The 25,292-nt window shown below is 38.9% G+C and overlaps 2 protein-coding genes across 2 annotated transcripts in view; both read right to left on the bottom strand.

The window, feature by feature from the left end:
• Positions 1-926: 926 nt before the first annotated feature.
• Positions 927-5,702, bottom strand: LOC124388957 (pepsin A-like). The gene is made up of 9 exons (XM_046854106.1): positions 5,514-5,702; positions 5,263-5,413; positions 5,035-5,152; positions 4,799-4,917; positions 4,520-4,713; positions 3,061-3,177; positions 2,626-2,767; positions 1,786-1,884; positions 927-1,192 (listed from the first exon to the last, which is right to left on the bottom strand). Exons 1-9 carry the CDS (start codon positions 5,570-5,572, stop codon positions 1,055-1,057), a joined length of 1,137 nt encoding a protein of 378 aa, XP_046710062.1. The 5' UTR covers positions 5,573-5,702; the 3' UTR covers positions 927-1,054.
• Positions 5,703-13,193: 7,491 nt separating this feature from the next.
• pkd1b (polycystic kidney disease 1b) overlaps positions 13,194-25,292 on the bottom strand; it is a 47,451-nt gene continuing 35,352 nt past the window's right edge. The window contains exons 34-42 of the mRNA XM_046854751.1: positions 24,425-24,579; positions 22,874-22,986; positions 22,693-22,786; positions 21,305-21,427; positions 19,627-19,801; positions 16,272-16,559; positions 15,672-15,806; positions 14,612-14,926; positions 13,194-14,510 (exon numbers count right to left, since the gene is read on the bottom strand). Coding sequence (XP_046710707.1) covers positions 13,770-14,510; positions 14,612-14,926; positions 15,672-15,806; positions 16,272-16,559; positions 19,627-19,801; positions 21,305-21,427; positions 22,693-22,786; positions 22,874-22,986; positions 24,425-24,579 — 2,139 coding nt within the window. The 3' untranslated portion in view covers positions 13,194-13,769. The remainder of the gene's footprint in view (positions 14,511-14,611; positions 14,927-15,671; positions 15,807-16,271; positions 16,560-19,626; positions 19,802-21,304; positions 21,428-22,692; positions 22,787-22,873; positions 22,987-24,424; positions 24,580-25,292) is intronic.

The raw sequence follows: 25,292 nt of genomic DNA, 5'->3' as shown, positions 1-25,292 counted from the left end.
AGCTTTGGCCCAGACAGGATGGCGGTGTTTTTGGATCATGTTCACGCATGCCTTCTTCTTTGCATGATTAAGATTGAATCTGCATTTGTGCATGACACTGCAAATCACAGCCAATGATTACTTGAGGTGTTAATGAGCCCATTCAGTGATTTCCATTACAGAATCGTGACTGTTTTAAATGCAGTGCCGCCTGAGAGCCTGAAGATCACTGGCATCCAATATTGATTTTCAACCCTGTCCCTTGTGCACAGAGATTTCTCCAGATTCTTTCAAACTTTTGATTATGTTATGACCTGCAAATGATGAGACTGTTTTGCTTTTTTATGCTGAGGAACATTATTCTGGAATTTGTAGACTCTTCCCAACTTTACTTCTAAAAGAGACTCTGCTTCTCTGAGATACACTATTTATGCCCAATCATCTTACTAACCTGGTCATTGCATTCTGTTTTTATTTACATTTTACACAGTGTCACAACTTTTTTGGAATTAGGGTTGTAGTTAAACTTTTTATATTCAATGTTGATCATTAAAAAGTGTTAAAACTAATACCTGGTAAAAAAGGGAAAAGGCTAAACTTATCCTCGATTATTTGGTAACTTCTTCTCTATGAATTAAAAAGAGATAAATAGGAATGCTAGAGAGTTGTGAGTCTGGACACTGTGACAAATTCCAGAAGTTGAAATGGAAAATGCTTTATAAAGTAATGAGATAAATAAAATCAATGTAAAGATGACTAATAAACTACCTGACCTCCTGCCATGACCGAGAAAGCTCAAGTTTTTTTGGCTTTTTGTCTCATAGCTGTAGAATTATAATGTTTCTTTGCTAAATACTCATTCAGTCGAAATTATCAGGTTAAACCGATTTGAAAAGCCACAACAAGAAACAATAAACAGATAAAAACTCAAGTACAATGTATTTATTATAACTAATCACTTTATTAGGTCGGTATTTTTTTGGTGTAATTTTATGACATTTTTCAATCAGCAGCTGCGGATCGATTTTCTTCAAAGGTTGATTCATAGTGTGTTGCTTTTTAGTTTTGTTTTTTTTTACACAGCCTTGGCCAAACCCACAGAGTTGTTTGCCCGGTCGAAGACGGTGTAGTACTGCCTAATGAACACATCACCCAGGATCCACAAGCTGGAGCTGCTGGGGCTGAAACCGGTGCGGCAGCCATAGTAATAAGACTGTGAAGAACAGACAAGGTTTAGAAAAACCTCAGACAAACCATCATATTAGATTTATACTATATGGCCAAAATTACTGGAACATAAAATGTTGTGGGGAACAAAAAGTTAAGGGCAGATGTTAAGGAGTGTACAGGGAGTCTTTGGGTGTGCAAGCATTAAGTTTGAACCCAAACCTGTTCTAATCTGACATGTGTGCACCAAACCAGTTTCATGAAGATATGCTTTACATGGGTTGAAGTGGAAGATCTTCTGCTGTTGAACGCCTTTGGGATGAACTGGAACACCAACTGTACCCCAGACATCCTCAACTACATCAGTCCCTGACTTTACTAACACACTTGTGGATGAATGAACTCAAATCTGCACAACTATAACTAGTGGAACATCTCCCCAGACGAGTGGAGGTTATTATAACAGCAAATGAAGACTAAATGTTGAATGGGATGTTTAAAAAAGAAGCACATACTGTACCAATCGTAGGGTCAGGTCTCTATAAATTTTCTCCATATAGCGTTACATTAGAGACCTTTTGACGTAAAACACACGATCTCAGAGGATAAAGAGTTGCTCCATGGTGTTGCTGAACTCACCTGACGGACGTAGGCTGAGGCAGGCAGGGTAAAGGCATTGCCGTTGATGTTGAAGGTCAATACAGGCATGCTTCCGATGTTGTTGCAGTTCACCACAGCCTAAAAAATTAAGAAACAAAAGTACAGTACTAAAGAACTCCAGTAAAGATGGCTTGGACATGATGTGTAGGTCTGTGAATGATGATGCTAATTGACACTATGTGATTGTGCAATAACACAACAGTGCCATAACACAAACTGAACGCTGTATTATAACATTGATGTACACCAATCAAACATAACATTATGACCACATGCCTAATATTGTGTTGGTCCCCTTTTGCTGGCAAAACACTCGTGACCCATTGAACCTTAACAGCATGAACTTCTTCAGCAGTTTGAGCTACAGGAGCTCGTCTGTTGGATTGGACCACACGGACCAGCCTTCGCTCCCCTCGTGCATCAATGAGCCTCGGCCGCCTGTGACCCTGTCGCCGGTTCACCACTGTTCCTTTCTTGGAGCACTTTTGATAGATTCTGACCAATGCAGACCAGGAACATCCCACAGGAGCTGCAGTTTTGGAGATGCTCTGACCCCGTCGTCGAGACGTCTCGATTTGTTAAACTTGCTCAAATGCCTACACTTGCTCATTTATCCTGTTAGTGGTTGGGATATATTTATTAGCTAGCAAGTGAACATTTTGTCCTCAAAGTTGATATGTTAGAAGCAGGAAAAATGACTGACTGACTGATGACTGACACTAATCAGTGTTATTCGCTTCCCCGCTCATAATGTTATAATGGTATAATGTTATGCCTGATCGGTGTACAAAAAGTCTACTCTGAAATGCTTTTACTTACATCTCCATTGTTGACGGTGGCTCCCACCCAGCTGTTCATGCTGTTGATGTCATTATAAGGACCAGCGATCAGAGAGGTGCCAGTGTCCACAATAGCCTGGCATCCACCATTGCAAGCAACAACCTGTCCATTAATGGTGATGCTTTGAGGGGGATAAAAGAACACCAAATGCATAACCATGGTCATTAATTTGAAAGGATTTTATACATCTAATTGCTTGGTGGCTTGAAGGTTCCAGGATTCAAACTTACAACCTTCTGATCAGAAGTAAAACATCTTAACCCTGAGCTACCACTTCCTTCATGAAACTCCCAACCTTTCTTTGAACTCATGACCTTCCAATGAGAAGTCTTATATCTTAAACCCGGAGCTGCCCTTCCCATTATTCAAAACACACCATGAATAATTCATTAAGGGGTAAAATTGGGTCTTTACCTGTCCAAAGAGATCTGCCAGTATGTCTCAGATGACAAAGGGATCCAGATCAGAGAACCAGTGTAGTGTTTAGGGTTGTATCCACCGAAGATAACCTCACTGCCAGTTTGAGAGTTGCTGAGATTGGGAGACATGACCAAGTTGCCAGATTATTTACAGTTGTTTTATTACAAAGGCACGTAAAGTTGAGACGGGGTACATTCAACTCTTAAAGGTTTAAGGTCTTTCTCATCAATTCTGTAGTAGTTTGAGTTTTATGATCAGTAACTCAAAGCCTTAACCAATGAGCCACTACTCAGTACAAGCTTCAGTTTCAGATCAACACTAAAATCTATTTTTAGCATTAGTTTCAGACATTTATACCAAATACCAAACTGTAACAAAAGCAGATTTTGATTGTGGTTATGCTTTAAATGAATATATCATTTTTCCAGGTTCAATCTTCTTGCTAACATGCCTCATCTATTCAAGATATACAACCATATTTCTAGCTACAAAAATCTTATTGATCTTATTTTGAGAGTAAAATACAATGCAAATTGTTTAAGATTATAATGATTGCTTTAAGATTGTTTTTAAAAGCAAATTGTTAAAATAAAATCGCTAACAAGCTCGTTTGAAATTCATTAGACTCAATCGAATGCTTAGAATAAGTTTTAATACTTATTTTTAGAAATTGCATTCCTTTATAAAGCCTAGATATGTTTTTTATTTCAAAAAATCTCACCAAGTGAAATTATTCTACTGCACTGGCAGATCATTTGACTTGTTTCTATGTTGTTTCTTCCTAAATCATGCATTTATTTCTTATATTTAGTTTTTTAATGTGTTATAAACCCAGTATTGACTGCTAGAGAAAGATTTTTCAATAGTCTATTACTTTTTTTAGCTAATTAGTTTTAGTTGAGAAAGTATAAATGGCCAGTCATTATAGTCAGGGCACTAAAAATAAATGATATGCTTAATTCTGATATATTTTCCTAATCAAACACTGACTCAAACACATGCCTACTAGCAACTAAAAACATTTGGCATGGCGTCCTATAATGTTCTTGTAGTTGTTTAAAACAGAATGGATTTATTGGCAGTTGAAATCTGAAGTCTCTACGTGCAATAAGCTATAATTCAGCTTGTTTGAGTTACTTATTTTTACATTTGCACCTTATACAGTTGTACTGTAAAATTTGCCCTCCTAAAAGTTTAGTGTATATTTGTATATTTATATATTTATATGCATTGCTGTTTGCATTTCTGGTTAGATGCTAACTGCATTTCATTGGCCCTGTAGTTGTACTGTGCACAATGACAAAGTTGAATCAAATCCAATCTAATCTAATCTAATATTATAATATATAACCAAACTTTAATGGAGGAGTTTACCCTTGGAAATTTGATGTAAACCAATAGTTCTCCCAAATGCATTTTTGCTACTTTGAAATCAGTTCAGTGTTCCTCTTACCTGCTCAGGTAGACAGAGAAGAAATCTTGCACAAGACCCTGCTGGACCATGTTGTCAAACACAGGCTCGGCGTTGGATTCAGCCAACTGTGGGTAGGCCAGTCCCAAAATACCATCGGCCTTCATGTGGGCCATGAAGGGTGCCTCGGATTGGCTCAATCCAAAGATCTGATGGGGAACCTGAATACCGCCAACCTAGAGAGAAGTCCAATCAGGTTAGTAGCAAAAGTGAAAACGCAGAAATATTTTTCAGTATAAGTAGCATTGGATAACGTCTAACCCCAATAGTGTCATATCCGAGGAAACCAGTCATGCTGCCGGTGCCGTACTGGATTGAAAGAGGCTGGTTGGTGGCTTGGAAAGTGCTGGATGCCTGAGGATTAAACCTCACATGGTTGCCTGTAGAAAAGAAAAAAGCACTCATCATCTTTCAACATTTAACATATGGTAAAAAAAAAGGATTTATGAATTTCTAAATGAGAAGCATGTCCATTTGTTAAATGGATTACTACATACTGCAGGCAGCACTGCTGCAGTATACGGAGGGAACCCAAAGGTTGGAAGAGCCAGTATCAAAGATAACCTGGAAGGACTGGGGAGGAGTGCCAATGGAAATCACACCATAGTAGGCAAGCTGTCAAGACAAAGAGAAAAGCAATAACATAAAAACTTTTTTAATTAGGCAGAAAACATTGAATGCCCATGATAGTTCTAGCAAAAGCAAAAGCTGAAAAGATTTTTTACATCAGCATCATTGGTCATGGATTCATAACCAACAGCATAGCTCTGGGAGAACCTGCCCGCTGGGTTATAAGGGTACATCTTCCTGAACTTCTCCCAAAGACCCTTCTCCTCCAGATTGTCACGAGCACTCTTCCCCTTGATCAGAGAAACACTGCCGGAAAGAGATAGAAAACAATGTTTTCAGTCAATTTAGCATTACTATGACCTAGAGATGAGCAGCATGAAGGAGATAAAAAGAGGTCAATCGTTACCTGATGAAGCACTCGGAGAGCGCCAGCATGGCGCAAAGAACCACGGCCCACTTCAACATGGCTACTTGGAAGGGTTCAGCTGATTGAGCTAACGGCTGCAAAACTTGTGCAGAGTCTGGTTCTTTTTATACAGCATCCACGTTTTCATCATATCTCCCTGATAAGGAACTGCATAGGTCATACGCGATAAGGACAAATTTGAACTAGCAAAAACTGATGTCCTCTAGACAGTGTCAATAACAGTCACAACATGGAAAATACGGCTTTTTAAACAACGCCTTCGAGTGTTCTCGGGATTTGTGTACAATGCCGTAACGACAGACCAGCAGAAATTTAGTAACTTTACTCAGTGGCTCAGTTTCCAATACAATGTACTGCAATTTAAACTGATCTAATAAAAAGCTTTAATAAAAAAAGAATCAGTACCATTCTTACTATAGAATGAACTTCAGAGACACTAGTCAGAGTATCACTATTCTATAACCGTGATGTAATTCAGAAATGCTTAGCCGTTTTGGCAGTAATTTAGAGAGAAAGGAGGCTATTACTTGGATGAAGTACCCAAACCTCAAACACACTCGGTAAAATATGACTCCAGTAAAAGTAAAAGTGTCCTTTTAAACTTTCACTTGAGTAAAAGACTCTTTACTTAATCAACTTTTATGTGAAAAGTTTCTAAAAGTTTATGTGAAAAGAATCTAATGTTAATCTCAGCATGCTGATCTATTAATAGAACGATATTAATGAGGCAAACACTGATAAACCCAACCATTAGTGTTGCACAAGGCAGGTCACTCTTAGTGCCGGTCCCAAGCCCGGGTAAATGTGGAGGGTTGTGTTATGAAGGTCATCCAGCGTAAAACATGTGCCAAATCAATTACGCGGATAACAAAAGAAATTTCATACCGGATCGGTCGAGGCCCGGGTTACCAACAACCGCCACAGGTATTGTTAGCCAACAGGGTACCGGTGGAAATTGGTCTACTGTTGGCCGAAGGAGGAGAAGGAGAGGAGAAAGACGACTACAGAGACGGCAGGAAAAGGAGAAGTGTAGAAGAGTGGAGGTTCGGGTTGGTACTTTAAATGTTGGTACTATGACTGGTAAAGGGAGAGAGGGAGCTGACATGACGGAGAGGAGAAAGGTAGATATGTTTTGTGTTCAGGAGACCAAGTGGAAAGGGAGTAAGACCAGGAATATTGGAGGTGTTTAAACTGTTTTGTCATGGTGTGGATGGAAAGAGAAATGGTGTAGGGGTGATCCTGAAGGAAGAGTTTAGTAAGAGTGTAGTAGAGGTGAAGAGAGTTTCTGATAGGGTGATGATCGTGAAGCTGGAAGTTGAAGGGATGATGATAAATGTCATCAGTGCTTATGCTTCACAAATGGGGTTGTGAGATGGAGGAGAAGGAAAGTTCCTGTTTCCTGTTGTTGAACTGTTCACTGGGAATTGTGTTTGTATCGGCGTTTTAAAATTTTTTTATAGTTCGTTTTTTCTCACTTTTTCCGCTTTAAAATATCAAAATATCGTTTTGATTTCCTGCATCCTTCACTTTCCATTGGCTCTGTCTCGACTATTTTTGCTGTCGGAAGAGCGCTTTTTTCCCTGTCTGAGGGTTTGAAAGCAGGGAGTGAAGGACATTCACCAGAACTACGAACACACACTACAGTAAACACATTAAGGTACGTAATTTCTCTATTATGGCAAACATCCAGTTCACTCAGTGTGTGAAGTGTGACATGTTTAGTCAGTCTTTCTCCGTTGTTAGCGATAATTTTATCTGTGAGAAGTGTAAGCTAGTTTGCTCTTTGACGGAGAAGATCTTAGCATTAGAGGAGCGCATCCAGAGTCTAGAGAGAAGTAGTGAGTGTGAGAGCAGTCCAAGTTCTGCAGGGGAAAGTCTGGATGCCCTAGGTGAAGGTACTATTCCCCCGACTCCGGCATTAGAGCCCTCGCAGCGGGGCGAATGGGTGACGACTCGGCGGCATACTCGCAAAGCCAAAGCTAACGCTAAGGCTCGCCTGTCCAACAGGTTTGCTCTCCTCAGTGAAGCACCCGCTGAGAAACCTGAAAGAGCTCTGGTTTTAGGAGACTCCATTCTGAGGCACGTGAAACTAGCTAGACCTTTAGGGGCACCAGCAGCACAGGTTATGTGTATACCGGGAGCCAGGGCGCCAGACATAGCAGGTCAGCTTAGATTCTTAGGAAAGCACAGGTTCTCTAAGATAGTTTTTCACACAGGAGCTAATGATATACGCCGACAGTCAGAGGTTACTAAGAGTAATATTATAGAGGTGTGTAAATTAGCGAAGGCAATGTCCGATGCTGTAGTATGCTCTGGCCCCATCCCAATGCGACGTGGCGATGTAGCCTACAGCAGGTTATGGTCGCTGAACTGCTGGATGTCCGAGTGGTGCTCCAAAAACAATGTGGGCTTCATTAATAATTGGAGCATTTTTGAGGGCAAGGCTGGCCTGTTAGGGCGGGACGGTGTCCATCCCACCCGGGAAGGCGCTGCTCTCATTTCTTGTAGTATAGGTCATAGTCTCAGAACAGCACTAGTTAACAAGTGACTGTCTAGAGCCAAGGCCAGGGAGCAGACAGACAGGCTAAACCAACCGTCTGCTAGCTGCACAGAGTCGTCACTCAGGATCCACCATATTGAGACTGTGTCTGTCCCCCGAGCAAAACCAAAATATAGGAATTATCAGAAAGTCTGTTTAAGTAACCTGATTAACATTAAATTAAATAGGACTGAACGCACAGCCAGCACCTCTGATCTAAAGATAGGATTGTTGAATATTAGATCTCTCACGCCAAAAGCGCTTACTATAAACGAAATTATTACCGACCAGGAGTTTAATATAATGTGTTTGACAGAAACGTGGATTAAATCTAATGAATATGTAGCATTAAATGAGGCGAGTCCTCCTGGGTATAGTTATATACACCAACCACGTCTAAATGGCAGAGGAGGCGGAGTAGCAGCTATTTATAATAATAATCTAAACGTCACACAAAAGACTAAACACAAATGTAAAACATTTGAAGTTCTTTACACCAACATAAAATATTCAGTGTCTGAAAGCAGGTCAAGTCAGTTAATTCCACTAATTATTATTTATAGGCCCCCAGGGCCCTACTCCGATTTTCTGATAGAATTTGCAGATTTCATTACAAATCTAGCTACTTCTTTAGACAAAGCATTAATTGTTGGAGACTTTAATATTCATTTTGATAATCAGGAAGACTCCTTAAGAGCAGCAGTTGTGTCCATTCTAGATTCAGTCGGAATTAATCAGAATGTTATAGGACCCACTCATAGTGGTGGACACACTCGATTTGTTGTTAACATTTGGATTAAAAATAAAAACTTAGTCATAATTCCACAGTCTGAAGCTATTTCAGACCATTATCTAATCTCGTTTAAAATTTGCCTCAGTCATTGCATTTCTACATCACCACGTTACCGTGTTAAGCGTACTTTCACGTCAGCTACAGCAGCGCGTTTTATTAATAATCTTCCGATATTACGATATTAGATAGATCTCCGTCAGACCCGCAGAGCTCGACTGGGCCACTGAACATCTAGAAACAACGTTACGTTACACTCTAGATGATGTAGCTCCCTTAAGACCAAAATGATCAGGAGAAAAAATTAGCACAGTGGTATAATGATCATACGCACCTTAAAACAGACCACTCGAAAACTAGAACGTAAATGGCGTCAAACAAAATTAACAGTATTTCAAATAGCATGGAAGGAGAGCCTCCTAAATTATAGAAAGTCTCTTAGTGCTGCCAGATCAGCATATTTCTCCACCCTCATAGAAAATAACAAGCATAATCCTAGATTTTTATTCAGCACGGTAGCAAAATTAACAGGAATAAAAGCACTACACTAACATGCACACCATCAATAGGTAGTAATGATTTCATGAACTTTTTTAATAATAAAATTGAAAACATCAGGCAAGAAATCCAGGCGGTTAATATAAATCCAAATTATTTTACAAGTAACCCTGTAGACAGCAGTGTCATTATAGCAGACAATCAATTACAAAGCTTCACTACTATTCATGAGAGTGACTTAATTTCATTAATCTCCTCATCAAAATCATCAACCTGTATTCTCGATCCCTTGCCTACTAGTTTCTTTAAACAGATAGCTCCAGAGGTAATCAAACCTGTTTTAAAAATAATTAACTCTTCCATTAGCACTGGTTATGTACCGAAATCCTTCAAACTGGCAGTTATCCACCCCCTTATTAAGAAACCTGACCTTGACCCATGTCAGTTGTCCAACTACAGACCGATATCAAATCTCCCCTTTATATCCAAAATTTTAGAAAAGGTTGTAGCACAGCAGTTATGCTCACATCTGCTTATGAATAACATTTTGAAATGTATCAGTCAGGATTTCGGCCTCATCATAGCACAGAGACGGCGCTAGTTAAGGTGGTAAATGACCTGTTATTGGCCTCTGATCAGGGTTTTGTCTCCTTACTTGTTTTGCTCGACCTTAGTGCAGCTTTTGACACCATTGATCACACTATACTGCTTGCTAGACTTGAGAATGTTGTAGGAATAAAGGAACAGCTCTCTCTTGGCTCAGGTCTTATTTGACTGATCGCTATCAGTTTGTGGATGTAAATGGTGAGTTCTCCACGCTCTATGAGGTAAAGTTTGGTGTTCCTCAAGGATCTGTCTTAGGCCCACTGCTTTTCTCTTTATATATGCTGCCTCTTGGTGAAATTATTCATAAACATGGGATTCGCTTCCATTGCTATGCTGATGACACACAGCTGTATATTTCAGCAAAGCCAGATGAGAGAGATCAGCTTAACAATGTTGAGAAGTGTGTAAAGGACATTAGACAGTGGATGCTTAATAACTTTCTTCTGCTCAACTCAGATAAGACGGAAGTACTTTTACTAGGACCACATGCAGCTAGAAGTAAACTTTCCGATTACGTAGCATCTCTGGATGGTGTTTCTGTTTCAGCATGTACGGCTGTCAAAGACCTTGGTGTGATTATTGACCCGAGTCTTTCCTTTGAGTCTCACGTGAATAATATCACCAGAATCGCCTTCTTTCACCTTAGAAATATTGCTAAGATTAGAAATATGATGTCGTTACAGGATGCAGAAAACTAGTTCATGCTTTTGTTACTTCTAGATTAGACTACTGTAACGCTTTACTGTCTGGGTGTGCGAGTAAGTGCATAAATAAGCTTCAGTTAGTCCAGAATGCAGCAGCAAGGGTCCTCACTAGATCTAGGAAATATGACCACATCACCCCTGTTTTAATCAGTCTACACTGGCTCCCAATCAAATCTCGCATTGATTATAAAATATTACTACTGACGATAAAGCACTTAACGGTCTCGCACCGCAGTATCTGAGTGAACTTCTGTACCAGTATGATCCTCCACGCCTACTTAGATCAAAAGGTGCTGGCTATCTGTTGGTTCCTCAAATAATGAAGACTACAGCAGGGGGCAGATCTTTCTCTTATAAAGCCCCACAGTTATGGAACAACCTTCCAATCAGTGTTCGGGACTCGGACACAGTCTCAGTGTTCAAGTCGAGGTTGAAAACGTATTTATTTAGTCAAGCCTTTTATCAGTAGATTTCTCTTAGGTAAAGGCTCAGATCTGGAGGGAGCATGGATATAGAGTGTTTGGTGAACTGGTATATTTGTATGCTGTCATCCCCTCACATTCACACGTTCATTTAGGTTTGTTGACGGTGGTGTGGTGGGTCGTCTCTTATCCCAGAGATCCCTCATGTCTGTGTTACCTTCTGGTTCTCCCTTTTAGTTATGCTGCCATAGCGAGTCTTGCCGGAGTCCAAACTGCACAGTGACATTAACTTTCATACACCAATAGTTACACTTAATAATCCATATCCTTCTCTTCCGTCACTCTCTCTCTCTCTCTCTCTCTCTCTCTCTTCGGTCGAGTTAAACATGCTCCTGAGGCTCCAGTGACCACTGTTCCTGCCCCTCTCCCCTCCTTGGATCTTCACACTTCTGTGCAGCTCGGGACGGTCTCTCATCAACACCTTGGGTGGTTCCATGTAATTCCGGAGTAGAACGGGTGCCTTGAGGACGGATTGGACTGTAGTTGGTGTCGGTGGTCTGCAGCACTGACTCGGGAGTGCAGTTTGCTTCTGATCATCATCACTGTACCCCACAACATTGTATATCTTCTTCAAATGGACATTTGGTGCAACCCAGATGAGGATGGGTTCCCTCTTGAGTCTGGTTCCTCTCAAGGTTTCTTCCTTATGCCATCTCGGGGAGTTTTTCCTTGCCACAGTTGCTCATCAGGGACAAACATACTTACAAAGAACATATTTATGTTTAATCACCACATTATCTGTGTAAAGCTGCTTTGAGACAAAGTCCATTGTTAAAAGCGCTATACAAATAAAAATGAATTGAATTGAATTGAAAGATTCTGGAGTGAGTTAGATAAAGTGGTAGACCTAGGAATTAAAAAAGATTGGTGATTGGGGCAGACTTTAATGGGCTTGTAGTTGAAGGGAACAGAGGTGATGAGGAGGTGATGGGTAGGTATGGCGTATGGTCTTGAGGAGAGGAATGTGGATGGTGGTAGAAGAAAAAAGAAGAAACTGTTATTCAAGCCCATTCTCTTAGAACCACTGCTGCTACATGAATACGATGTATCACAACACTACAGCGACTTTGGTGTATCCTGAGAGTGCCATAGACTACAGATTAACATGGCAGAGGTAGAACTGCGTCTTCCTGCAGACAGAACAGGAAAAGAGTGTCTGGTTTAATTTCATCTTTTTTCTTTTTAATGATTTGCTGTCTGTCTGAATTGCTGTCCGTAATAGTGGTGAATCCTATTGAATTGCATCAGTAGCTGCTTCATATGTATCGAGATTTTTTTATATTGTTGACTTTCAATGTAAGTAGTAAATTGTTTAAAACAGTATTCAGTACATTGTGTGCATTTCAAGGCTTGTATACATGCCACTGATATGATTCATTCATAACTCAGATGGTCATGCTTCGATAAATCCATACAGCATCAGAGCTGACACTGTGCTTTAATCAACTTTTGTTGATTTATAAAGTTTAGAGCAAGAAGATTCATGTAGTGAGGAATGTGAACATTTTTTTTCATTCTGAAATCTCCCCCTGTCTGGGATTATCCTGAAATATGTTTCATTGTGTGGAACATCAGTTTGATTTCCATTTGCTGGCAGAAATAACAGCACATGCAATTTCAAAACCATTTAAAACATACGTATCTAATAGTAACATCATGCAATTTATTTAATGGGGTTATTTTCAAAATATAGAACTTTCTGTCTTAATTGCCTTGTAAGTTCTTTAGAAGTGTCCTGGAATATCCTACTGACATATACATAAGTATTTTGTCACCTTTTAAGCAGTCTTTATATGACACCGAATTCCCAATTACCTAAAAAGATTTAACAGTGACAGCCCTTCTCAATTAGTCCCTCATTCCCACTTGTTTGCATTAGTGTCAATCAAATATCACAGCGCAAATAAAGAAGAGTTTTTTTTTTACAGCTACGTGTTTAGAATGTTCTCGCTAATCCCGACCCTGTCATATTTACGCTCTGGGAGGTTTTTAACATGCGTCTGGAGCCTTCTGTGTAAATTACACTTGATGTCAAAGAAGCAGATTTTTATATATTTATTGTTTAAAATGCACCAAGATATAAATTAAGACAGACATGAAAAATTCTACAGGCCAATGATTCTGCATCAGCTCCTGCCTACTGGGATCCAGATGTTCCCTGTGTAAATATCATCCCAGCATTGATTTAAATGTTTATTCAAGAATCTGTGTGTTAATTTCTTTTATGGGAACAACCATTAAAAATCATGAAATGTGTATGGAAGTAAAAGAACATTGAAGTCCATTTAATAATTCAGTCCACAGCTTCCTGGGTCTCCCTCAGGGCTTCTCCAGAGTCTGGGTAGCACTTTCATGAAGAGTCCTTTAAGTTAATTTAGATACGTTTGTGGTACAATTATCAAAGTGCTTTAACATTTTGAGGTGTAAAAACAAGGTATGTAGTACCAGAACAAGTTAGCTAAGGCACCCTAAAAAGATCGTCCCTGCTTAAAGGTTGACTTGCTATTTACTGTACATTCCAAGCTAGTGCATATGCCATTCATTTAAAGAACATAAAACTTCATAACCTAATCAATTAACTTTACTAAATGTACCAGTAGCACACACAAGACAGACCTAGCCCTTTTCTATTTCAAAAGAATCAGTGTGCCAGGCTTTCTTTTTAATTGGCATGCCCCCACTTGCTGCTGTCCAATCACTTTCTTCACTGTGAGGTCTTACAGGAATGGCTCCAGGGCTTTGAGACTTAGCAAACCTTTGAATAGTATCTGCAGAGTGACAAGATCCTGAGTGCCAAGCTCTCCGTCTAGGGAAACCTCTAATTTCTTGGTCTACTGTCTGAGATTTCTGCGTTCCTGCTACTCGTGGATAATTTGTGAGGTGAGCAGAAGGTGCCATCAGAGATGACTCAGAGTGGGTAGCACGGCGATTAGAGGGGGCTTGGGGGATACCATCATTGGAAGGCCGGAGAGCCTTCAGTGACATTGGAAGGGAAGTTTGGCTAGGTCTGGCCAGTTTTGTGGCTGGAGACATCTGTGGTTTTGGCTGATTGTGCTTCCTTCTTTTTTGGACAATTCTGCTTAGGATTTCCTGAAGCTGCTCCTCAATGTTCAAGATGTCATTTGTCAGTTGATTGACACGGTCAAAACTGGCAAGAAGATTGTCCACAGAGGGCAGCAAGCGATCAAGGTATTGCTGGACCTCATGGCTCTCTGAGATAGTGGAAGACTCTGAGACCTGAGAGGACGCAGACACTAGACGAGGCCTTGGAGGACTTACAGGTGGGGAGATACTGGAGAACTGGGACGATCTAGAAGGCGGTGACTCCATGCCCTCAAACTTTACACGGTGCCTGAACTGAAAATGTGAATACAAGCAGAGTTTACAATCAAGCACAGAATTCACTACTGCAATTTGTTTTTTGACATACTGTACATGATGACAAAAGATAATTCTACCTCTTTTATCTTGCTCAGCCCCATCCATAGCTTGAGCCTCTTGATAAGAAACTCGACCATCTCGTAATCCTGAGGTTCCATGGATGGCCGGTACATTTCTGCTTGGATATTCTTGTACCTCTGGAGTAATACGGCTCCACATAGACGCCCAAGGAGCCAGAACCCCAGACCAAACACAGCGAGACAGAATATGGGCCCAAGCACTGGATGCTCCTCAGATAGCTGCCTTAAAACGAATCGATTTCTCAACAAGCACAACAAGGACTCACTAGCTTGCCTTACAGTCCTAAAACCTTCCACTGAAGCCGAAAAAAGCTGAAAAGAATATCACAGCATTGCAAAATCAGACTTTCAGGAAAACCTTTTTTTAGAAGCATTATATTGAAATAACAGTCGAAGTACGAGGGGCGTTCAAGTCAAGCTGGACATTTTTTTATTTCATAAAAGAAAATAACAAATTTCAAGCAGTGTAAACTGCATTTTATTTTTTAAAATAGTGTACATTTATACATTTATCCCATTTTTAAAATATTTCTCAGTACGACTGACCCATCCAAGGACAGCCTGCTTCACTTCCTCACCAGTACTTAAATGTTGACCTTCAAGGAACTCGTCGATTATCCAGGATCAGGTGTTCCACGTGCTAAATGTTCACAAGGATGACTGCTGTGGACTGGGAACCACCACAAGCAGGATCGTCACAGACGGACTTACATACAGATTTTTACACCATTTTAAACACCATTCAAATGTCTCACTGCAGCTGAGCATCTCATCACTGTACTGTACTTGAAGTCTTCTGTAGATATCCACAGGTTTTATGCCTTCTTTCACAAGAAACTGCATCACCACAAGCTATTCCATGCACTAATACTGTTGTCCGCCATTGTGATTAACGGACTCTGGACTGGTCCGCAACAAGTGTGCTGCCTAGCAGTAATAGGACACGCTAGCCACTTACTACTGTGTGTAGTACTGCCAAGTTATACATTTTTTATACCTGTAAAAATTAAAAATCACAGTTTGACTTGAACGCCCCTCATATAATAAAATTAAGTACCAAGCATCCTGTGTGGGAAAAGAGAAGCAGCAGAAGCACAAACAGGAGGGTTATGCCACAGATTTCAGAGCATGCCTGATGGAGAACCCTGACAAAAATCACCCATCTTCTTACGAATTGCAGAGAACCGGCCATCTGAAACAAAACAAGCATTGTTTAGCGTAAAGGATTGTGTACTATAGATTGTGTGCAATTTTTTTCCCACTTCAAATTTAGTGAGGCATAAATAGGGGCCCTCGTAACTCGGGGACTACCTGTATATTGTCTTGAACTTAAATAGCTATTCACACAGATGTCTGCTTGGAGAAATAAATATGCTCAGATGTTTAAGTCTGTAGAGAGTGTCTATATGCCAACACTATAATTATTCTGCAATTTCCACTGATTTCTTCAACAGTTACTTTCATGACACGTGGAAGACATACTTATCCAGAGCGACTTACATTTATCTTATTTATACAACTGAGCAGCTACGGGGTTAAGAGCCTTGCTCAGGGATCCAGCTTGGTGTGGCTGAGATTCAAACTTATGACCTTCTGCTCAAAAGTTCAAAGCCTTAACCACTAATCTACAAGCTACATTACACTTTGTCATTTTTACCTGTGGAACCAGAAACATCAGTAACACAGCCGAGAGCTGCGAGGAACTCTTAGCCAAAGCAGCGATGTTGTGAAATCCAGTGAAGGTCTCAGGCTGAGAGACGTGGTCAGAAAGGCACTCAGCAGCCATGGACAAGAAACAAAAGCGCAGTGAAGCTGCTGAGAAGGACAGTAAAGCCACCAAGAGCTGGAATAAATGCCAGCCCTGGGTGAGGTACTGAGCTCGCTCCCTGAATATCCTCCAAACCTCAGCACTCAGGAAACACAAAGAGAATATCAGCAGTAGAGCCTAGCAAAACAAAACAGCATACAATATATTACTGTCTCTGTATATTCTTGGCCTGTAAAAAATATTTTTAGGGCTAAGGGACTAAATTTTGTTTCATTACCTTGAATACAAAATTCTTGTAATTCTTTACAGACTTAAATACTTTGCAACTACACATTTTAGCATTAGAAGTTTATCCCTAATGAGTAAGTCACTGGCAACATTGGCCAGGAGAAACTTCCTGAGATGGTATGAGCAAAAAACCTTGAGAGGAACCAGACTCAAAAGAAAACCCATACTCATCTGGGTGATATCTAATGTCAAATTCATTACAGATAAATCTTTCTTGAGGTTATCACCTGTTTAAAGCTTTTTCATTTTAATTACAGTCCAGATCCATTATTATGGTTCTTAATTTTAACCGCCCAAAATAATCTCAGATTTCTTCAGTATAATATTGCAGTTTAATATATATAAATAATGTATTTATTATATATATTTATAATGATATATATTTATATTATAAATATAATTTATTTAAAAAAAAATATATATATTTATATATATTATATTATATTATATTATATTATATTATATTATATTATATTATTTTATATTATATTATATTATATTATATTATATTATATTATATTATATTATATTATATTATTTTATATTATTTTATATTATATTATATTATATTATATCATATTGACTACCGAACAGAAACAATTTAAAACAATATGACCTCTACTCTGATGGTTCAGCAGATTACAAAATAGCACTTCTTATAAATAAATAACAAATCAATGAAACTTAATAACATACTACATAAAAGCTAAATGAAAATGATGAAACCTGTACTGAACTGTTAATCCAAAGCACAAGAATCGAAGGATAAGATGACCAAGCAAACATCTGTGATTTTTATAGTTAAATAATATTTAATATAACATTGTTCTAAAAAAATAAAAGAGTACTTCAGTTATTTTATTATTATTATTGGTGCCCTATTTATTAATGTATTTGAATAACATCCTATAATTTTTAAGTGTATTCACATCCAACAATTTGATTTGATTCGATTCCCTATAAATTATAAACCAGTGTGGCAAAAGTGGAAAGGAAAAAAATCCCTGACACCAGCACTAAATTCTAATTTATTACAATTCATTATTAATATAAACACCATTTTTAACGTTCTCAACTGTTCACTGGTGGACACTTAAATGCAAATCTGTTTATCACAATTGCAGCTTGAACATAAAGCATCTTATAGCAAAATCCATCTTCAGGTTCCTTGAGTTCCTCCACAGCAACCTCATAGATCTTTATGCTGTTCATGTGAAACCCTCCTCAGATGCACCTGAATGTCACATGTCTTAAATTCTTAATTACTGTTTCCTTGTTGGTGTAATGTAAGTAAAATACAGGCTTAAATATTGGAACTTGAGAAATTAAAATCGATGTTCCAATGCCAACTTATACTGCTTGTACTTGGCCTTGCAAAAGTATTTACACCCCTGACCCATTATCTCATATAACTGAATTATAAAATTTACTAAGATAATGAGATACTAAGTCATAATTATGACTTAGTATCTCATAATTCTGAGATAAGTTGGGGCAGTCTGTGGCAGGGCAGCGTTTAAGTGCATAACACCGGATCTGACATAACTGCATTTTTTGTTCGGAAGCGCCTCATTGCGCATCAATGGAGATGTAGAAGCTATTATATGGTTTAGCCTGATGACTGTATATGTTAGTGTTAAGATGTTTCTCACACTGATTCTCTAAACACAGTCCTATCATCTGTTCAGTGTCTATAGGGTCTTTATGATGTGAGTATGTAAGGTATACAGGAAGTCTTTATCTGGGCTCACACATCTCCGGTTATTATTGTCTTCTTACCCAATCAGGAACAGTTAAAGCTCAGGTATTTTCCAGTGTGTGTGTGTGTGTGTGTATATATATATACTTGTCTGTTATCTGCATTAAATTAAAGAAAAATATATGCACCATTCTGTGTGCTGTGTGATTCTTCCCTGATCAGAAAAGGCACCACGTGCATCGCAGATCGCATGTAAAACCTCTCCAAGAATGAAGTTTTGTTTGGTCATAATAAAAATCTAACATTATATTAGTTTAATTAGCTACTGGACATTTCCTCACTGACCTGCTCCTCCTGATAATGAATTTAGTTACAGTAAGTCTTGCTTTAGTTAACAGATACGGGGCAATAATAATAATAATAATAATAATAATAATAATATTATTATTATTATTATTATATTTTAACATTGACTACTAATATATGTTACACGTTCTGACTGTCCACTTGATGAAAGTTTGTTTTATGTGTAACGTGTAACATATATTAGTAGTCAATGTTTAAATATAATAATAATAATAATAATAATAATAATAATAATAATAATAATAACCATATAATAGCTTCTACGTCTCCATTGTTGCGCAATGAGGCGCTTTCTGAGCAAAAAATGCAGTAACGTCAGATCCGGTGTTATGCGCTAAAACGCTGCCCTGCCACAGACTGCCCCAACTTATCTCATAATTATGAGATACTAAGTCATAATTATGAGATACCAAGTCATAATTATGAGATCCTGGCTGTGAATTTTTATTTTTTTTTGTGAATACAATGCGGTTCCGTATATTGTAAAACAACCCGAAATGAAAACTGGGAAATATTTTTTGTGGGAAAAAAAAAAGAATAAAAAGATTTTCTTGCTGGAACAAATAATTAAATCCTCTGTGATGTGGAAGCTTCCAGGTGAAAGAAGCACACCAATGAAAGAAATTGCCTTAACCACTGGTACCTTGTTCAAGTTGCTATCACATTTTCTAAATAAAAAACCTTTCTTTTTGAATGATCAGTGGTCAGGTTGTGCATCTGAAGAAAATCAACCCAAGACCAAAAAGAATTCAAAAAACTGCTTAAAAACAGCATGAAAAAAAGGAAAAAAGGAAATATGGAAATGCTTGGATAAAAAATAATAATTAAAAATGATGTTTTAATGCACCCAAAGGCTAAATAAAAATTTAATTTCTGCATGAACGGTGTTACCGTAATGCCGATGCTTAAGTCAAGTCCAGAGAAGGACCCTGGGATATGGAAAGGCTGGATGGAGACAGTGGAGAGAATCCGCTGAGTCTGCGTTTTCTCCAGCAGAATGGAAACAGGCAGGAATATCCCAGTCCCCCTGTGGTACTGAGTGAACTCAACTAGCATGGCCTGGGTCCTGAAATACATCATGGTTCATGGTAAGCAAGAGCACCAGCTAAGCATGGAACTGGGTTTAATTCAAACATGCATAAATACTACAGTGTTTTTTTTTTATAAATGCTGAAAGGAGTCTCCAGTGTCAGCATGATACGAACTTTAAGACAATGGAGGTTGTATTTTTTCTTAATAATATTAATAACTGCTTATAGCTGCTATGACACAAATGAAGGAAATGATTTCTATCCTGAACATTCCATAAAATTCAAGGTTAGAATGATGTGTCTATTGCTATTTTAAAAACTGCTGAATAAGAAATAAAACACCCTGAGAATCTGCATCGCACCATGCAGTCATTTACTGCCATTTATTATTTTCTAATAACAGAGTTGTTTTATTCCTTATAGAATGTACCTTTTTTTAAAATGAGACGATACAAAGAAAGAAGAAGTAATAGTAGTAGATGAAAAAGAAGAAGTAAAAGAAGAAAAAGAAATAGAGGAGAAGATGAAGAAGAAGGAGAAAAGACAGAGATGTAAGGCAGAAAAAAAAGACAAAAATGGAAAACAAAAAGTAAAAGTTAAAAAAAGAAGAAGAGCAAAAAAAAGAATAGAATAAAGAATAGGAATGGTGATGATGATGATGATGATGATGATGATAATGAGGATGAGGATGAACACAAAGAAGAGAGATAAAAAAAGAAGAGTACAGAGCAGAAAATGATGATGATAATGAAGAAAAAGACGATTTAAGACAAAAAGGAAGAAGAAAACAAAGCAGAAGAAGAAGGACCAGAACAAGAAGAACACAAAGAAGGAGAAGAAGGATGAGAAGAAGAAGATAAAGAAGAAGAAGATGATAATGAAGACAAAGAAGAAGAAGAAGAAAAAGAAGATGAGGAGAAAGAAGAAGAAGTACCAAACCGGAACAAGTGAGAGCAAAGGAAGAATGAGCAGAAGAGGACAAAAGGAGAAGTAGAGAGAGAAAAAGATGATGAAGACAAAAAAAGTAACAAAGCAAAACGAGCGAGAGCAGTAGAACAATGAGCAGAAGAGGACAAAGCAGAAGTAGAGAGAGAGAGAGAGAGAGAGAGAGAGAGAGAGAGAGAGAGAGGAAGAAGAAGATGATGATGATGATGAAGACAAAGAAGAAGAAAAGAATGAAACAAAGCAGAACAAGCACAAGCAGTAGAAGAATGAGCAGAAGAGGACAACGCAGAAGTAGAGAGAGGAAAAGAAGAATACTGAGCAGAAGAAGAAGAAAAGACCAATGCAGAACAAGAGAAAGCAGATGAAGAAGACAGCAAAATTGAAAGGAGAACAGGAATACAGAGCAGAAGAAGGAGAAGGAGAAGAAGCAGGAAGAGAAAAACAGAAGAAAAATTGCCTGTAGACTGTGTTGATAGATGTTTGCTGTACAGTAAATCATTGCCATTTCTGTTCAAAGTGGTGGAAGATAAAAAACAAAGTCTTGAAAGCATTCGATTAAAAGCTGGAACAGTGTCCTCAGGCGAGAAACTCACTCTGTGGTGATCCACTGCGCTTGTTTCAGGTCTGAGAGGATGTGAGTGGTGTAGAAACTGCTGTTTCCGAGCAACATTTCGTCTGCCTCAGTGAGGACACATGACTGTGCTGTGGACCATGGCCTTAGCAAGAGAGAAAACAGTGGTCAGATAAACATATCATTACACCTCATTATCAGTAGTTATGTAGGTACCCAAATCTTCTTCTTCTTATTTCAGCTTCTCCCATTAGGGGTCGCCACAGCGGATCATCCGTCTCCATACCACCCTGTCCTCTAAATCTGCCTCTTTTAAACCAACTACCTGCATGTCTTCCCTCACCACATCCATAAACCTCCTCCTTGGTCTTCCTCTTTTCATCCTTCCTGGTGGCCCATCCTCAGCATTCTCCTACTGATATACCATGTCCCTCCTCTGCACATGTCCAAACCATCTCAATCTCACCTCCCTCACCTTGTCTCCAAAACGTCCTACATGCGCTGTCCATCTAATAAACTCGTTTCTAATCCTGTCTATCGTCGTCACTCCCAACGAACATCTCAACATCTTCAGCTCTGCTACCTCCAGCTCCACCTCCTGTCTTTTACTCAATGCCACTGTCTCTAAACCATACATCATCTCAGGTCTCACCACAGTCCTATAAACTTTCCCTTTCACTCTCGCAGATACTCTTCTATCACATATGTAGGTACACAAAATATTTACTCTAATAGAGTTATGAAGCATGGACCATGGGTTATTTATAATAGTTTAAACCCCAGATGAGCATAGTTCATATATCATTATAGATATTTTTTTATATATATGTGGCATAAGAAAATGTAGTATGAATTGTACACTATATGGACAAAGAACGGGGATTTGTGCACAGGAGCAATTGTGATGTTGGAACAGGTTCAAGTCTCCTAGTTCCATTGAAGGAAAATATCATTCTAGTCCAAAGACGTCTGATAAAATTGTGTGTGTTCTGAATTTCCGCTACCTGCTGCATTAAATACACTGATCAGGTATAACATTATGACCACCTGCCTAATACTGTGCAGCTGGAGATGGTTTCACATTAATGGATCCATGAAACCACAGAGTAACACATGAGAGTTGAGGATGGATTTGGACTCTACTTAATGTCAAAAGTTTGTTACACTGACTCTGGACTACAGTTTGCATTTTATCACCATCAATGCACACCTCAACAACTCAAATGAATAGACATTCAGTGCCACCCAGATGAGGATGAGGTTCCCTCTTGAGTCTGGATCTTCTTAATGTTTCTTCCATATGCCATCTCAGGGAATTTTTTACTCATTATTATTATTATTATTATTATTATTATTATTATTACGGTTCACAAAATCATGATTTGACTTTTTGTAATGGAGATGACTGACCAGGTGAAGAAGGAGGTAGTACTGTTGCTTTGATGTCTTTGTCTCATCAATGTCTGGACATGCTTCAGTGTGTCTCCGGGATCCTCTTCACAATCTTTGTAGATATAAAAGAAAATAAATAGTAAGGTATTTAATTAACATCTCGACAGCAATTGACAAAGTAGCTATTGACGATCCTTACAGTTCGGTGATGTCACTCTTTGTATTCGTGCAAGACCAATCAGGGAGAGGGAGGGATTTTTGTGGAGGTGGGATGTTAAAATTTTGTCCATCCACTGCCATACTTCTGTCCACCTATAGGGGAAAATAATGTATTTAATTAAACCTTCAGTCAAATACAATACACCAGTGTACAATTGCTCTCTACAACCACTGCCCCACTGATCCCTCCATCTACAACAACTGCTCCACTGATCCCCCCATCTACTAACACTGCTCCACTGCTCCTCTATCTTCTACCATTGATCCACTGATCCCTCCATCTACCATCTACAACCACTGCTCCACTGATCCCTTCATCTACAACAACTGCTCCACTGATCCCTTCATCTACTAACACTGCCCCACTGATCCCTCCATCTACAACAACTGCTCCACTGATCCCTCCATCTACTAACACTGCTCCACTGATCCCTCCATCTACCATCTACAACCACTGCTCCACTGATCCCTTCATCTACTAACACTGCCCCACTGATCCCTCCATCTACAACAACTGCTCCACTGATCCCTCCATCTACTAACACTGCTCCACTGATCCCTCCATCTACAACCACTGCTCCAATGATCCCTCCATCTACAACAACTGCTCCACTGATCCCTCCATCTACTAACACTGCTCCACTGATCCCTCCATCTACTACCACTGCTCCACTGATCCTCCATCTACTAACACTGCTTCACTGATCCCTCCATCTACAAACACTGCTCCACTGATCCCTTCATCTACTACCACTGCTCCACTGATCCCATCATCTACTACCACTGCTCCACTGCTCCCTCTATCTTCTACCATTGATCCACTGATCCCTCCATCTTCTACCACTGCTCCACTGATCTCTCCATCTACTACCACTGCTCCACTGATCCCTCTATCTACTACCACTGCTCCACTGCTCCCTCTATCTTCTACCACTGCTCCACTGATGCCTCCATCTACTACCATTGCTAAACTGATCCCTCTATCCACCCATGCAGGTACAGTAAGTCAAGCAAAGCCTCCACTGAAATCTACACTGTAAAGTCTACTTAGATTGAGTGTGTAGCCAAGAATACTGTTATTATTAGTTAGATAGTCCACTTCATTCTCTGGCTAAGCATAGCTAAAGCTTTTGAGAAGTGCCAGTACACAAAAAAAAGATGTACAGTACATAAAAAAAACAAAAAAATTATTGAATTGAATTAAATTGAAAGAGTGAAGGGGACATCAATGTCCATCCTACGTCTTTTTAAACGACTAAATCGCTAGCCATATTATGCTGAGCCACCACATTCCCTTGTTGACTAGCAACAAAATGTTAACCGCATGAATCTTGGAATGGATTCCATTTAAAAGCATCGTTTCTCTTAAGTTCAGTGTGAATAAGTGTTTTTCCAGCACTACGAGTTGATTGACAGGCTGAATTAGAAACATTCACACTGTACCCAGATGTAAACCGCTAATCACTGTGCTAATGGACACCGTGGAAATAGATTCTGGAAAACGATAGACTTCTGGTGGTTTGTGGTTCACCCTGATAATGCTGTGAGGTTAGGTTGTCCTGGCAAAGCTGAGATGATCGACCGTTTGACTGCAGAGTGAAGCAATCTGCTGTTCGTCTCCTGGATATTGTCCTGATAGTTCATCAGAAGAACCACTAAGAGGAACAGCAAGTAGATCAGGCAGTTCTGGATGAGGTAGAGAAAACAACATAGAAAAAAGGTCTGAGCTTTGTAGAAGAGATGTTTATTGTATGTTTATCGTGTAGATAGATAGATAGATAGATAGATAGATAGATAGATAGATAGATAGATAGATAGATAGATAGATAGATAGATAGATAGATAGATTTAATAACAATTCAAAAGGCTTTAGATTTGGAGCACATGTGTACCAAATGCAATTCGTTTCATGTGTGGAACATAGTTTAAATCTGAGTTTCCTCTGGAACTTATTACGTGCGGGACCAGTTTGTTAAGACTCCGCCTCACACTTTGAGCTGAAATACGATTTGCAGTGTGTTGTTTTGCAAAACCATGGGTACTTCCTGGTCATTGCTAACCCTAGCGATATGGGTTCTTTTGCATTTTATGTCCAGCTTCAAAAATTTCTCTAAAAGGTGAAAATCCTGACACTTCCACATATCAAGGGCGTAAATGAATGAAGGATGGAAGGAATAAAGACATTTGATAATGTATACTGAAATAAGTAGAACAGTTAAGTAGATCATATCTTTATATATTATAAAATATTATTTTTATACATTAAAAACTGTTTATATTTACAAATTCTATTAATAATCAACTGCATTAATTAAAAATGACAAGCAACTAAATGTACCAAAATTTAACCGTTCTGTGACTTAAAAACGGAGGTATGTACCACACCGTGATTTTTGTGT

This window comes from Silurus meridionalis, chromosome 7, assembly GCF_014805685.1.
Source record: "Silurus meridionalis isolate SWU-2019-XX chromosome 7, ASM1480568v1, whole genome shotgun sequence".
Classification (NCBI taxonomy): domain Eukaryota; kingdom Metazoa; phylum Chordata; class Actinopteri; order Siluriformes; family Siluridae; genus Silurus; species Silurus meridionalis.
The sequence above is the reverse complement of the archived record's forward strand: the minus strand, read 5'-3'. Positions and strand labels throughout refer to the sequence as shown.

Bases quoted from the DNA above. Each gene is read 5' to 3' on its own strand.
- LOC124388957 (XM_046854106.1), bottom strand. From the start codon at position 5,572: ATGTTGAAGTGGGCCGTGGTTCTTTGCGCCATGCTGGCGCTCTCCGAG. The intron at 5,414-5,513 runs GTAACGATTGAC...TCTTTCCGGCAG, and splicing joins CTCTCCGAGTGCTTCATCAG to TGTTTCTCTGATCAAGGGGA. The intron at 3,178-4,519 runs GTAAGAGGAACA...TCCCAATCTCAG, and splicing joins TTCTCTGTCTACCTGAGCAG to CAACTCTCAAACTGGCAGTG.